This window comes from Halichoeres trimaculatus, unplaced genomic scaffold (assembly GCF_033239565.1).
Source record: "Halichoeres trimaculatus isolate MK-OKI-2021-1 unplaced genomic scaffold, fHalTri1.1 fHalTri1_scaffold_11, whole genome shotgun sequence".
In the NCBI taxonomy this organism is placed as follows: domain Eukaryota; kingdom Metazoa; phylum Chordata; class Actinopteri; order Labriformes; family Labridae; genus Halichoeres; species Halichoeres trimaculatus.
The window spans coordinates 12,985,999-13,000,544 of NW_027437189.1; the positions used below are offsets into that span (position 1 = coordinate 12,985,999).

The following is a 14,546-nucleotide window of genomic DNA, read 5'->3' on the forward strand; positions in this document are numbered from 1 at the left end:
CACATTATTCAGATTCTTCTCACCAAGTGGCCACAGATGATGTGACCTAACTTCTAGTAAAGTATGCTCCAACAAAATAGGGAATACTTTCAGCATTTTTATTCATCTAAAAATATGCACCCTGCAATTATTGTGTAAGCAGGTTAACCCAGTTTAAGTGGAGTAAACAAACACCCATCAATCAGACAATGCTTGCTCAGAAACATACTACTGACATCTGAAAGTATACAAAAAGAGAAACTGTTCCCAGTATCAATGTGATAACAGATAGGAAGTGACTCATAAAAGTTACAGTGTTTAATTTATAAAGAAAAAAGGAAAAGAGAAAAACAAGGTCAGATTGAGAGAGTCTGCAAACATGTCACAGTTTCTGAGTTTTATTGGAAATAGAAAGCACAGTATGGGTAACAGATGTTAGACAGCCTCTGGATATAATAGCTTAAAAGAGTAGAAATGATGATGCACAAATGTGTAGTTAAACTGCTTCCCCTAAAGTTTTCTAAAGTCTTAGTTGAGATTTGGTATGTCTCTTTGAGTAAAGTTTGTACAGGCAGTCTGTGGAAGTCAGATTAGATGCAGGATTTGTTGCAATAGCCTCAGTCTTTGAGCAGCCCAAGCCTCCTCAATGCAATGCGGCGATCCTCTTCGTTCTGAGACTTTGGGCAGATCAGCACACTGATGCCCTCTGATCTAGGCAGTTTCTTAGAGTTCTTGACAGGCTGAGGGGCTTGCAGGGACCTCCGTACATCTGGCTCTTTGCTGGTGGCACCCCCCACCTTCAGACCCTCTCCTGGGGCACTTGAGAACTCTGTCCTACTCCCCAGAGAGGCAGGGCGCGGACGATTGTTACGAAGCTGGGCAGGGCTTAGGTTGCCAGAAATGCCAGCTTCGCTGGAGTCTTGTCCAGCCCTGTAGCTGCTCAGACCTGGGCCAGAGCGCTCCAGTGTGGCTGATTTGACTCCGAAACTTTTGGGTGGGGTGAGATGCCTGCCTCCTTTTAACAATGGAGGGGTAAAAGGGGCAGAAACCTCTGACGCATCTGTACCAGCAGAGAGTTCATTGTCTGAGTGCAAAGATCCATCAGGGTCACTGAATGCATCTGGTGCTGGAATTATTTCTGGAGGCAAGATTACAGGAGCTGTAAGGGTCCCTGGTGGTGAATCAGCTGCAGGAGACTGTACAGAGACGGTGATAGGAGAAGGGGTGTGGACTCGGGGGTAAGCTGGCGTTGTGGGAGTTGTACTCGGACTTATTGGAGAAGAAGGAGCCGCCCATGACCTCCTAGTTTGGGGAGAATGTCTAGGGCTCAGATTTGGACTTGAATCCCCATCTTCACTTTTAAGCAGGCCGAGTTTTCGGAGAGCCTCCATGTGAACTCTCTGTTGGTCCGTCAACAGCCCACCACTGGAAGGCACCAAATGTGCTGAGCTTGCATCGGCCATTGCTGCCTTGTGTGACTTCAGGATGATGTTGGCTGGAAGCCTCTTTGGTTTAGGGGCCACAGCAGGAGGACTTCTGGGCTCAGCAACTTCAGGAAGAGGAGGTGCAAGAGGACTCACTGGGGGACTGGGGCTGACAAGTGATGGACTTGGTTCCTTAGGTTCGTCTGGTGGCTTGGGGAAGCTCATTGAGGCTCTCTTTGAGGAGGCTCTCTCACGAAGCTGCTCCAAGTCAACAGTTGCTCCTGGCTTGTTGTTGGATGGAATGGGAGGTGATAGAAGGTCTTTTGCTGTCAGGGGCCGATGAGGCTGAGGAGGTGCTGGCACATCCATGAAGTCTGACGGAGGAGGGATAAATGCCACATCCACCACAGAGGCTTTTTCAGTGGGTGGATCTGGGGGAAGACTGGAACTTGGGACAATTATTAGATTACCATCTTCATCCTTGGCTACGCACAACTCAGTGGTTGGAGCAGATGGTATGTGGATCTCACTAGGTCCCAGGTTCTCTGACTCTTCAACATCTGTCCTGTTTGCTTCAGAGCCTGGAGAGGACTGTAAATGTGAGGCTTCATTGGTAGCATCATGGAAAGCTTGGTCTGATTTCTGATCTCCGGTGGACTCATCAGATCTGAAACTGGAATTTTCTACAGAGAAAAAACAAAACAAAAAAACAAAACAAATCAAAATTGTTCAAGTTAGTATCAACTCAACAGGGATGCGAGCTGTAACACATCAATCAGGATTTGCTCTGCTCCGCTAATGGAAATTACAACACTACTATGCTTCTAAACGGCAGATTTTACTCCCCAAAAAGCTGAGTTAACAAATTAAAAACAATATGATCTTTATGTTAATAAAATTCAACTATGGCAGAAGTTTGAGCTACTGCTAACCAGACTGATGTCAGCAGGCAACAAAATCACAACAACCAACAAAGCGCTACTTTAGAGTGTACAAAAAGCTGTGGATGTAGCTTTGCGTTGGCTATTGCTAAATGGGTGGTAGCTTCAGGTTGGCTCGTATTACTTTCCATCCTCAATTTGGACATAAAACAGTGGATTCATTAAAACATGAAATGCAAAATAAGCATATGATAAAGATGTGATTATCACAATTAAGTAATTAATCAAAACTGGAAAGCTCTATCATTTTAACTCTCAAAAAAAAAACAATACTTTGAGAGTTTTGTAGCAATGTCAGACTATGGTGCCCTTAGGTGAACACATGCAAGGCTCTGTGTACCATGTAAGTAAAGAAATTAAGCACAACATAACAATGTCATACCATTTACTCTAAACCCAGAATCTGGTTCATCATTGGATATGCCGCTGTCCTCCTGGACCTCGAGTGCTTCAATGGTTTCTTCAAGATACATGAGACATGCTCTCTCCTCTGGAGATAAGTGCTCCATACTGTCTTCACTCTGCAACCATCATAATAAGACACATCCAGATTTAGTAAGCTATCCTTATTTTACATTCAACCCTAACTACAGTCATGAGATCGAAGGAAGGAAGAGTTGATTTGTCCTCAAGCATCTGCAAAGGAATGACTGATTACACAATCTTCACCTGTTCTCTCTGGGCTGTCAAAAGAATTTATTCCAGTTAGCTGCAGGTGTTTGTGAACTACCTGAGATAGTTCTTCCCCTCTGGTCATCTTTAAAGAGAACTTTCACTGCGACTTCTAAACACACAAGAGTAATTCACCTCAAACATTCACTTCCTCTCATAAAGTTTCCAATGACCTTCTCACATTGATGTTAAACGTCCATGCTGAAGTCTTTAACAACTCCAACACAAATCTCACTTCTTTATTTCCCTTTTCCCACAGAGGACAGAGACATTACAGTTTGTTCTGGCAGACAGGGAGTCTGCAAGCAATGTGTGTTGATTCATAGAGTTACGTAATAAGTAGATAAGCAGCAGTCACTAGGAAAGAGATGTAGTACAGCAGCACTCACATAGCCAGAGTTCATGCTGATAACACTGTCACAGCTTCCAGCACTGTCCATATTGATCAAAGATTCCAAGGCAACGCCGCCTGGCCACGTGTCACTCTTCGGCATTGCACACAAAAGAGGACAAGGGCAGGACGGCGGCTTCACCGTCCTCTTTTGAGCTTGCAGGTACTGCCAAGGATCAGTCTTTGAAGGTGATCTGAAGCGAAGATGGAGGGAAAAGATCAAAGTGAATTCAGAGAAAATAAACAAAAACTGTTTATATCACATATAACACTGTATCACATATAGTAAAACTGATCTCTGACAAAGCAAGCGTCAGTTTGAGACTAAGAATAGAACACAAAATTAATTTAACACAACAGCAATAACTATCAATGTCACATTTTTCCATTAGTGTCATAAATCAATGAAAAAATACATCTGATAAGTAACTGATCCTCATTATTAAACAGTCATGCTATTTCAGGAGTCATATTTGCTGTCACAGACTCTAATATATCAACCATTAGCACTTGTGCTAATGAAGTGATTGTATAAATAAATGGAGTAATTTGTGAACATTCATTTATCTATAGATGGCTTGGATTAATAGGACCCTGTCCAGCTTTGGGTAGTTTATCTTTGCTATTTTTTACCTTAAAATACGGAGACTATTCCTGCAAAATTAGGTCAAATAAAAAAACCAAATAAATAAATAGAACAGAGCTGTATAGCCATCTCTACCCTGTCAGTTCATTTGCTTTGTGACTGTTTTAATCTGTATCATTGCTACACTTTGTGCTAGAACTACTTTGGAACTGGCACTTCATCCTTTTGTTGTTGAGGACTTCAACAAAAGTTGCATATTGTGTTAACTGTGGTATCTGGTTATAAAATTCAAAAACTATTACAAAAATCAATTTATCATTTGGATCAATTTCAAGAAAAATCACCATTCTCTGTAGTGTCAGGTTATCAAAATGAGCTTCTGTCATCTTGTATTATGATCAACTGAAAGTTTTAAAAGTTATAAGTCATGTTCGGCTTTCAAAAGCTACAAATAGAAAAATTAAAATGTTAACTAATCATGAAAGATTTTTAGCTGTAGCCTGTAATCTGAATAAAACTGTTTATGATTTTGTCATTAAAATCATCTCAGTTTCTATGTTGATTTCATTTAAAGCTTGAGCAAGATCTGCTTCAAGGACTTTTCTACCCCAGATAACAGGGTGATGTTTTTTTGCACAGTGGCATTCAGGTTGGGAGGTACAACAAGTACCTGCTTTGAGAAGTCCCAGCATCAGCTTACTAGGCTTACAGAAAAAAAAAGCATCTTTGTTTGAATGTGTTTGTGTTACGTGAAATCTGAGTCTAGACAGTATTCGCATGTCGTCTTGTGTTGCAGCGCCACAGCTCACTTGTGTTTCCTGCTTATTATCCTGTCCATTTTAGTCCTGGCAGATCAGGCATGAGGAAAACATGCCACACAAAACTCAAAGGATTATTATAGACCACTCATCTGTTGTAGGGATACAAATCCAGTTAGTTTCAGTCTCTTCTAACAGACTGAAGACTCAGGAAGAAAAAGAACATGAAACTATTCAAGAAGAAACACACTGCACCTTTACATTCACGTAGCCACGATAGGATAAAACTTGATCAAGTGGGGTTAAATTCAGTGATGGGTTTCAACTAATTATATCATGAACATACAACATACAAGACATCAAATGCTTTATACCTTGTTTTTTTGCCACAGTTGTACTGACAGGCTACACCAGAGTAAATCTCATTTTATTGTTGTCTTGTAAACAGATTAAAGACCAACAGAATGAATAGTTTTCTTCCATGAAGGTGTCACTGTGTGTCTGTGAACCAGCCGTCAAAATATCATCAAGTCTGTAGGCATTATTGCCGTGGAAGGTTATAATTACTGGGGTATGAGGTTCGTCTGAGGACGACACTTAAAATAAATCACTCTGCCAGAACAAGGAAGTTGAGGGAACACATTTTGTGACACCATAAAGCAGGTGTAGTATTTAAAATGATTAAAGCTGCTATGAGAAGCTCACTTCTTTGCTGAGCTTGATCTGATTTTAACACAACAATCACCTCCTGATTTATTTCATTGGTGAAATTTATCTCGAATTAAGAGTTAATGCCATGGAAAATGCATTAAAAAACCTGTTTCTGCAGCAGATGATTAATACCCTCATCCGTCACCTACCTCTGCCCTGTGCTTTTAGGAAATAATGAGACCTTGTTGAAATAAGTTATGTAACACTGATGGTCTCGTCTGCTTTAAAAGCTCTTAAAAGGCATAAACATTCATTTTGGTCTGCTTTAAAACCAGATGAGGTCCCAACACAGGAGATTTTAGAAAATAAATATTTTCAAGGGCAACCAAAGACAGATTCAATTATCATATTTTTTTAGGCTTTGTAATACTGGTAAAAAAAGACTGGTTTTTCAAAAGCTGATGATGATAATTAGAGTGCAGGTCCGCGTAACAGCTGGCTGATGTATGATACCGATAACACTTTGTCGATTAACAATTACAATACATTTACACAGGCAAAATTGATGAACTTAAATGAACATTTAACCAATAAATATGGATGGAAAATCAGTTAAATACAATGAACTTTTGGATTTCTGTCCAGACATCTATAATCACAACAACAGAAGAAATACAAGGTAAACACTGTTTTTTTTAGCCATTCTTAACGGAGTAATGATCCTACTCTAGAGCTCAGAACAGGATGTACTGTCATTTAGGATAGGAAAAACCCTGTTGCCATTTCGGAGGAAACATCATCACCTTTGTTTACTCTGCAAATCTGATTCACCAGTAATTCAATCCATTCACTACATGGACATGATATTTCCAGATAATGAAACTAAACACTTGCTTGATCAAATGATTGATATAAATTTGCAGCTTTAAAAACAATTTTGTCATTTGTTACACTTTGACTTAACAATTTCAGGATTTTACATTAAGAGGGAAACCCCATATCACCTAAAAATGTGATTAATTGAAATTCATGGTAAGTTAATTATAATACAAAGTTCTTGGGTTTGTCGCCTGAATTGAAATCAGAGTGATCCCCAAACTTGATGGCTTCCTGAATACTGTCTGCCCACACCTGACAGCTGGAGTTATGATCATGATTAATGATTAGAATTTTTTTTACAAGCCCCTAGGTGAAAAAAAAATCAGTTACTGAACAGAAATCAATAGTGTTAGGATTTGAGACATTTTTGGTGCCTTAATCTTGAGATCACCAGGTTATCAGTTTGTTTTCTTTAGATAACGCCTCACCAATCTGCCAATTTGAACAGAGGCCAAGAAAAAGAAAGTGGATTTTTAGAATAGTAACAAAATGTATCTTGAGTAACTTCATTCAATTTTGCTTTCTTATGATCACAAGATAATATCAGAGAATTTAAAAACAAGTTTGTGATTCATTTGATCATGCGTGCTTTCAGGTTTTCAGCTTTAAAACTCACATAGACCGAAGAAAACCCAATGACCTTTGAGATAATCAGGAACTCTTGATGCATTCTTTTCATCTTAGGCTATTTTTGCCATCAAAAAGATGTACCTCAAGTCACTGAGACTGATTTAGCATAAGCGTAAAGATTAAAAGGGACCTTGCAAGAAGATTTTGTGACTGATCTACATCAGTGACTTTCTGCTCTTGTTGACATGACGACATTGAAAAGACGGTACGGGCAAAACATGATCATGAACAACACCCACATTCACATGTTTACTGACAACAATAGCCGGTTGATGAGGCAGTCCGAGCTTCTTGGTGAAAGCTTTATTAGCTGCTAATTACTGTCACTCCCATTAACCATTCCATTAGGAGAGAAAGAGAGAAACAAATGTCCAAACTAAAGCAGCCAACACCTTTCAAACGTGAACAAGACAGCAAACCTGTCGTGCAGCTGTGGAGAGGCTCACTACACCCACAGCTGAGTCAGGATTTAATAGTGACAGGAATGTCACTTTGCTTGCTTCCATGTCTTTGAGACAACTCTTAAATTCATCTGAGTGCTCTGATGTGCCTGGGCGTTCCACTTGAATCACAAGTCAGGAGATAAAAAAAACTGCTTTAAACTTTGAGAGAAGGTGGATCAGCTGTAGTTCTTTCATGTGTTTACTGTGCAAAGAGCTGCACAGTTTGTTAACCAGATTTAAAATCCGAGAATCATCTTGAACACCCTATGATGACAAATCAAAGCATGCTCGGAAAAGGAGGATGTTCGGTAATGTGAAGCATGTGTTCAAGGGCAGCAAGAGAACTGGTTTAATGTTTAACAGTAAACAAAAGTTCACGGTGAGCAGCAGGTTGTGCAACCCAAAACCTGCTGGAGTGAACTGAAATATTTCATTAATGTTTAGCCGAGCTTGTTGTTCCACCAAAACGACTGTTATTGACATATATGTGCAAATATTTGTACTTTATCTGCCTCACTAAGCCTCCAGATACCCATTAATTAAACACTTAGGATAAAAGTGTCATTTTTTGACATGAAAAATCGGATTGCACAACTGGGTTAAGTGATAAGTAATGATGGTGAAAAGTGGAAATGAATGTAAGAGGGAGTGCCAAGATTTTTCTCTTCAATTTGACTCCTCTTGACCTAGTGTGTTGAAACTGGCTTTACCTTTGTAAATGGGGTCAGCCACTTTTACAGCCTGTAACAGTTTGCAGTTTCATGTGGTCCTAGTTTGTTCTCAACTAAACAGGCTACACAACTTATTCCTATAATTTGTGTTCGACTTAAAACAACAACAACTTCCCCTGTACAGCTCGTCACTCCTCTTTACACCAATAAAGCAAATAAACATCAATTGTTGTTAACTCACCAAATGTGTCAGAAGCGTCTCAGTGTTCACAGAATAGCACCAAAAGAGCCGTTTTTAGGTCAGTCCATAGCTGCGGTGCACCTCTCGCCCCTCACTGCTGCTGCTCTGTTCTGGGAAACACACCTACACGCCGAGAAGTGACTGACGGAACAGGTGGGAATTTCAGAGCCAGGTAAGCCAGTTAGTTTGCAGACAGGTTGGCTTGTGGCCAATCAGCGAACGTCTGGGCGTGACGTCATTGAAAAGAGCTAATGAGAGGTATTATTTTGCTTGAACAGAGCCCAAATAATGTACTAGTTCTTCCATGTAACCATAAGTACAGTAAATGTGAATACCATACCTGCAGTAGGCCTATACATATAAATACCATGTTTCACCGTTTTAAATGATACGAAATGCTGTCATATTTCCTAATTATTATTATCATTATGCAGACATTCTGGGTCCTAGCCCTGGCAGGTCTCACACAGGAACCGTGGTGTTTAAACAAACAGGGAACACCATGTTAAAAGCTTAAAATTATGATGCTAGCATAGGAATGCTAAAACAGCAATAAATCAGCAATTATTCAGCCATTAGCATGCTAATACTTAGCCTATATTGTGGCACTTGATATAAAACGAAAGAGATAGCTATTAAGAAACAGTTAATACCACAGGCAACATAAATTCAGGAAAAAAATTGTAGGTACCCTTCCATTAAGGACAGAAAAACTCACAATGGTTATTAAAACAGCTTGAAACCGACATAAATAAATAAATAATAATTAAAAAAAAACAAACTGAATTCTTCACTCATTAAAATCACTGTTTCAGTTGTGAATCACTTTGCTCATAATTGGTTGAACAGAATCATTTTAAATGCAAAACAACAAAACTGACCTTGACAAATAATTAGTTGTTTTGGATCCAGTGTGTTGCACAAACTTTTGATGCCATCAAGAGATTTTTGTAAACAGGCATATTTTAACAGGTATTTAACCCACAGGTTTGAAGGATGCCTCCTTTAGACTGCATGTTTCAGCTCTTAGAAATACTAAGATGATGAAAAAAAAAATAAAACAATTGGGAGAATCCTCTCAGGACTAAAAGAGTTGTGGTCAAACTTATCTCAAGAGCTAAACAAATTGTTGTCATGGTTTTCATCCAAAGATGTCATGAAATTTTAAATTTAACTTTCCTGGTTTTTACATCTGAAAACCATGGATTTTTTTTTTTTTTTTACATTTATCTACTACAGTCAAAGTATTTTGATCAGCAACATTATTTTCCATTGAGAATCTGTTTTCTAGAAAACAAATTTGTTATTTTAGCTTAACAGGAGTAAATTCATAATCACATCATCACCAAGTAAAGAAAATGAGCAGCAGCCACGTGATTCTCTCATAACCGGTTAAACTTGTCTCTAGCCAAAATGTATCAAGTGTATAAAGATACTACCCATGAATAAAGGGTGCATATGCAAAAACTGTTACAATCAAGCAAACTCAGCCAGACCTTTTTTCACTCAATAATTTCTTTGTTTGCAGCTGGAGTGATTCAGTAAAAAAGTCTGTGCCAGTTCATGTATGTTGTACTTTGAAAACAAAGTACTTCTTTCTGCTTCTGATATCAGCCTCGACCATCAGGAACAGCAGCGTACGTCAGTGACGCATGTCTGCTGCATATCTATGAAAATGAGCTGCTGCCCATGTTCATATTCTCCTCTGCCCCATAAGTCATCACCATGTTGATGTTTTAATGTTGACGTTACAATAGAAGATGTACATTTTCCTCATACCAGTGGTTACACATCTGTGGCAGAAGGATTGTGCTGATTTATAGTATGTTATTTAATGGTTATGCTACATGACAGGTTTGGCCTTAAGCATCATCATACTTAAAAACATTTGCAGTGGTGACAATGTTTAAAGTGATGAGAGGCTGACGTTACAAAAAAAAAAAAAAAAAAAACTGCCTCTTTCTCTTTGTCTTATTCACACATTCACATTATCCAGAATTGAGGCACTATGACATTATTTTCTATTGCTGCCATATGTAAGGACAGTTCGATTAAGTCATGACTGCTGTAATTTTCTTTTGGTGACCCAATTCTCCTCCAACAATGATAAGAAATGCACACAACCTGGGGCTTGAGTGATTTAAAAAATGTACATTTTTGAATCTGTATTGGTCACTTAAAGCTCCTGTAGCAAGACACTAGCTGATTAAAAACAGACTGAAATAAAACTGGTCCCTCTCTACGACTACTGCATGCAAAAAAGGCCAATAGTATAAAGATTGATAGTTTTCTATATCATTGTTTTGGGGTACCATTGGCTCTGTTTTCGCATTCACCCTCTATTTAGAGGCAAAAATTCTCAATGCAGAAGTCACTGGTTTGACTCCTGTAACCATTTGCTGCCTTTTCCCCCCAATCTCTACTCTCCAATCTGATCCAACAAAGGTGAAAATGCCCCCTCGAAAAGGCTATTCTTGCATTAACACAATGTTCCTCATAGGAGATTTAAAGGAAAAAAAGAAACCGAAACAAAAGAACATAAACTTACTTTTTTGGTTTGTAAAATTTAAGCAGTATTAAAGGAATCTCAGAGAAATAAAACAAAATTTAACCTTAAACCTCATTAATCATGCAATGCTGGAAAATTGTGAAATGTGCTGTTGAAGCACCTCCACATCTTTTGCTTGAAGTAGCTTGTTGTTGAACAGGACATAAGAAGCTGTGATGATAATTTGCTGTTGGTCTGTCTGGCTGAAGCTTTTATTTCCTGTACATCTACACTGGCTTTGTGCTGTAGCCGCTGTCCATCCTACAGAAGAAAAGAAAGTTCAAGAGATATAGGGGAAGGGTGGAGACAAACATTTTATCTTTGTGCATCAGCTAACCTTGTTTGCCTTCTGACAAGTCCCGACAGTTACAAAGCATTAGTACATAGAGTTGGCCTGACTTAGACACTTGTGGTGTGTACAAGATGTTGGAACTGGACAGAAAACTCTTTCAAAGTTTTGGAAACTGAAACATTTCCACAGTGGAATTAAAAAATGAGCCAAGAACACCATCAATTCTAATCGCACCATTTATTAGTTGTACAATTATGAAAAATAATCATAAAAAAGACTGGAAGCCCGAGATTATTTACAATCTTTTTTTTTAAGTGAGGTCCCTCTTCTGAGTCATTGTTATCTCAGCCTTTTTTTTAAATCACAGGGTATTTATTCACGATATGTTTAACTTTATAAGACATAGTCCTTTTCTCTGTTTTGACATACGTCAAAAATTACATACGTACATACATACATATACATATATTTATATATAGATATCTATAAAAGCAAAAATCATTCAAGTATCAAAATACAGACCGCTAGATTCATGTACATTATCATTCTCATCTTTGACGTCATCAGATTAGTCCAGACATTATCTCCTGATCCTCAGCAATGTGCAAAAGCAGAATGGGACCCCGGCCAGCTGAAGACAGTGTACCATAGAGTTATCAAACTGGCCTGACAACGTACCACATAAACAACAACTAAATCATATGTACCCATATACACATCAGATGAACAGAAAAGTACCGTTAACAGTCAACGTACAGGGAGTTAGCTAGGAGGAACATGCTGTGTGTCTCATTGTTCTGTTCTGCAGCTAAAACCTAAAGAAGTACCAGCCTGCATGGCAGGTTTGGTGATTAATCTTGACCGGATTAATGAAACAAAGGGAGCAGGGATGAAGAGGGAGCACTGCAGTGAACCACACCTGATCCAGTTTCAGCTTTAGGACACACAATTGTCCTACAAAACAATTAAAACATACAAAAAAAGAGAACACTTTCATATCAAATAAAAGCCACCCCTTGTTACGTCATTACCATTATTATTATTATAAAACAGTCTTTGTAGTGTCAGATCCTCTGCCCTTTGGGTTTGGTTAGAGAGTTCATCCTGTGTAAGATTACATGGTTTAATCACAGTTATACGTGGAAGTTTTGAATGACAGGCTGATGGTCATGCTACAACGTGTTGGTACTGGAAGGAGTGTGTAGGTACCGTGTGTGGTCTCTGCCTGTTTGTACCTTACTAGCTTTGCAAAAAGAGATTTCCTGTTTCAGCTACTTCCCCTTAAAATCACCAGATACCAGCAACATTTCCTCCAAGAGAGACCTGATATATGGTGGTCTACGAAGGCAAAATCATCACCTATCTTCTGCATTGCATTTTTCACTTGTTACGACCGGTGCCCCCTACAGGCCTGGAGCACTTCTGATTCTGTTTCCTCTTGAATTTGTTTCCAGGCTTCACTTTGGATTGTTTATTAATGTGCAAGATGTTAACCTGCGCTCATTTTTGTCATCAGCTTATTGCTGTCACTGCTTTGGACTTTGACTTGTGTTTTCTTCTTCTTTGATTCATCTTTTTTTTTTTTTTTTACTTCGCAGCCTTGTTGCCCCTGGAATCTTAAAACCTTTGGATGTTTCTGAGACATAGCTGAATAGCCACTGTACTCAGAAATATTTATAAGCCAAACAAATATGTCTGACAAGGGCAACCATCACAGAAAAAGACAGAAAAAGTGGAGCAGAGGAGTGTGTTTGTGTGTCGTCGGAAGTCGGTGAAGTCAGATGAAGTGATGCACCTCTCAGGTCTCCAAGTCCCATGTTTTACTGTAGTGAGCACGATCCAACTATTGGTGCAATCTGTCGCACTGGAAGTGGGTCACTTTCTCAGTAAAGGAAAAACCCTCCTACCCACCCTGCAACAGGTCTCATTGTGTCCTGTCCTTGTCTTATTGGCTGGAAGTGGCCACAGTGTTCAGCTAAAGGGGAAGGGATAAAAGACACACGCACACACAAAGTAGTGAGGTTAACACAAAGTTAAAGGAAATAACTGAACTCATAGACACAAACAGCATGATGTTGGCGGATAACTCCCTCAAAAAGAACAATGATTTACTCTCTTTACCAGCAGCTGTGAAATATTAACCCATTGTGATTGGCAGAACAAAGGCAACGGTGACGGATGAACAGAGAAGGCATTTGTCGTGAAAAAAGAAAAAGAGACAGGACAGAGGAAGATGCACTTAATCTGACACACTCCGGGTTTTGTTAAAAGTGCTTAGTTTTAGCTACTTTACTCCAAAAGAAGCTTTTTTTTTTTGCTCTGATGGGTAGACAGAGGAGGGCTACAAGTCTTAAGAAGGTCTATTTTCTAGAGCAGCAAGAACCACTAACATGCAGGTCTTTATCTGCTAGAAAATCCCCCGAAATGCTTACTTTATTAGCTCCAGAAGGACCTTATCACAGTGCTAGGATCATAGCCTCCTTTGGCTTCAGCAGACAGCTGACAGTGAGAATATCGCCCTTGGTTAATCCCGTATAACCCTCATAACACCCTGACCTCTGACCAGTCTGCTACAGAAACAGATTCTCGGTTTCCTCAGGAAACATGTCCATCCAGGTACAGGATGTGAGCGGAGGGTCTCTCGATTAGATTTTCTCTCAGTGCACGGAGAAGTTAGACGAGTTGAAAGATCAGAGGAGAAAAGTCTCAGAGTGGCCGCCGCCTGATAGAGCAGGAAAGCACCAGGGGGAAAAAAACAGAAGAAGAGCTTATCACCACCAGTCAATAGAGATGTTGATGGAGAGGAAAAATAAAGTTCTGTGCGGAGAGTTCAGGAAGCATTCAAGATAAACAAACAGAGGATAGCAGTGACGGTGAGAAGCAGGCTGGAGGAGCGTTAACAGAGTGGAAGAGTTGATAAAAAAAGGTGAAGAAGACTAGTTGGTTAAGCCATCGTAGGTTGTGTTGTTGTCAGATGAGGACACAAGTGAAAGGAGGCCAGGGGGAGGACAGGAGGCCCAGCAGAGAGAGGCAGAGTCACAGTGAAAGGCACACAGGAGGAGGAGGAGGAAAGGAAGGTAGAGGAAGGTGAGGCCAGGCCCAAAGGTCAAAGGTCAGGAGGAAGAGAGGGTCCACTCAGAATATGGTGGTCTCGTACTTAGTGCTGATGGTGCGCTTAGACTCCTTTGGGTCCACAAGCCACGCGGTGCTGCCCTGGGACTGGGAATCCGCCTCCTGCTCCACGAGGTCCCCCTGTGACCACAAACAGGAGGAATCAAACTTCAGGCTCCAGAAAGTTCTTAACATATTTAATCTACAGGTCTGCTCACAAACAGGAAGACAACACAAACTGATAAAAGATTTAAAGTGAATTCAAAGTTTAGACCTCACAGACCGAGCTCCTGTCTCTATGACTCTTTCTCTTTCTGTCTCCCGTTGTT

The 14,546-nt window shown here is 39.7% G+C and overlaps 2 protein-coding genes across 9 annotated transcripts in view; both read right to left on the reverse strand.

Moving 5' to 3' along the window:
- Positions 1 to 301: 301 nt before the first annotated feature.
- On the reverse strand, positions 302 to 8,428 carry LOC141799666 (specifically androgen-regulated gene protein). Its single transcript, XM_074681977.1, has 4 exons — positions 8,267 to 8,428; positions 3,406 to 3,601; positions 2,727 to 2,865; positions 302 to 2,086 (listed from the first exon to the last, which is right to left on the reverse strand). The coding sequence occupies exons 2-4, from the start codon at positions 3,508 to 3,510 to the stop codon at positions 597 to 599; spliced, it is 1,734 nt and encodes a 577-aa protein (XP_074538078.1). The 5' UTR covers positions 3,511 to 3,601; positions 8,267 to 8,428; the 3' UTR covers positions 302 to 596.
- A 2,924-nt stretch (positions 8,429 to 11,352) lies between these two features.
- anks1aa (ankyrin repeat and sterile alpha motif domain containing 1Aa) overlaps positions 11,353 to 14,546 on the reverse strand; it is an 83,073-nt gene continuing 79,879 nt past the window's right edge. For 2 of the 8 annotated variants that reach the window (XM_074681057.1, XM_074681053.1), the window contains 2 exons: positions 14,264 to 14,358; positions 11,355 to 13,828 (listed from right to left, as the gene is read on the reverse strand). In XM_074681057.1, the coding sequence (XP_074537158.1) occupies positions 13,813 to 13,828; positions 14,264 to 14,358 (111 nt within the window). In that variant the 3' untranslated portion in view covers positions 11,355 to 13,812. Of the gene's footprint in view, positions 14,359 to 14,546 lie in introns of all 8 variants that reach the window. The other 6 variants (XM_074681055.1, XM_074681051.1, XM_074681052.1 and 3 more) reach the window with 4 other exon arrangements.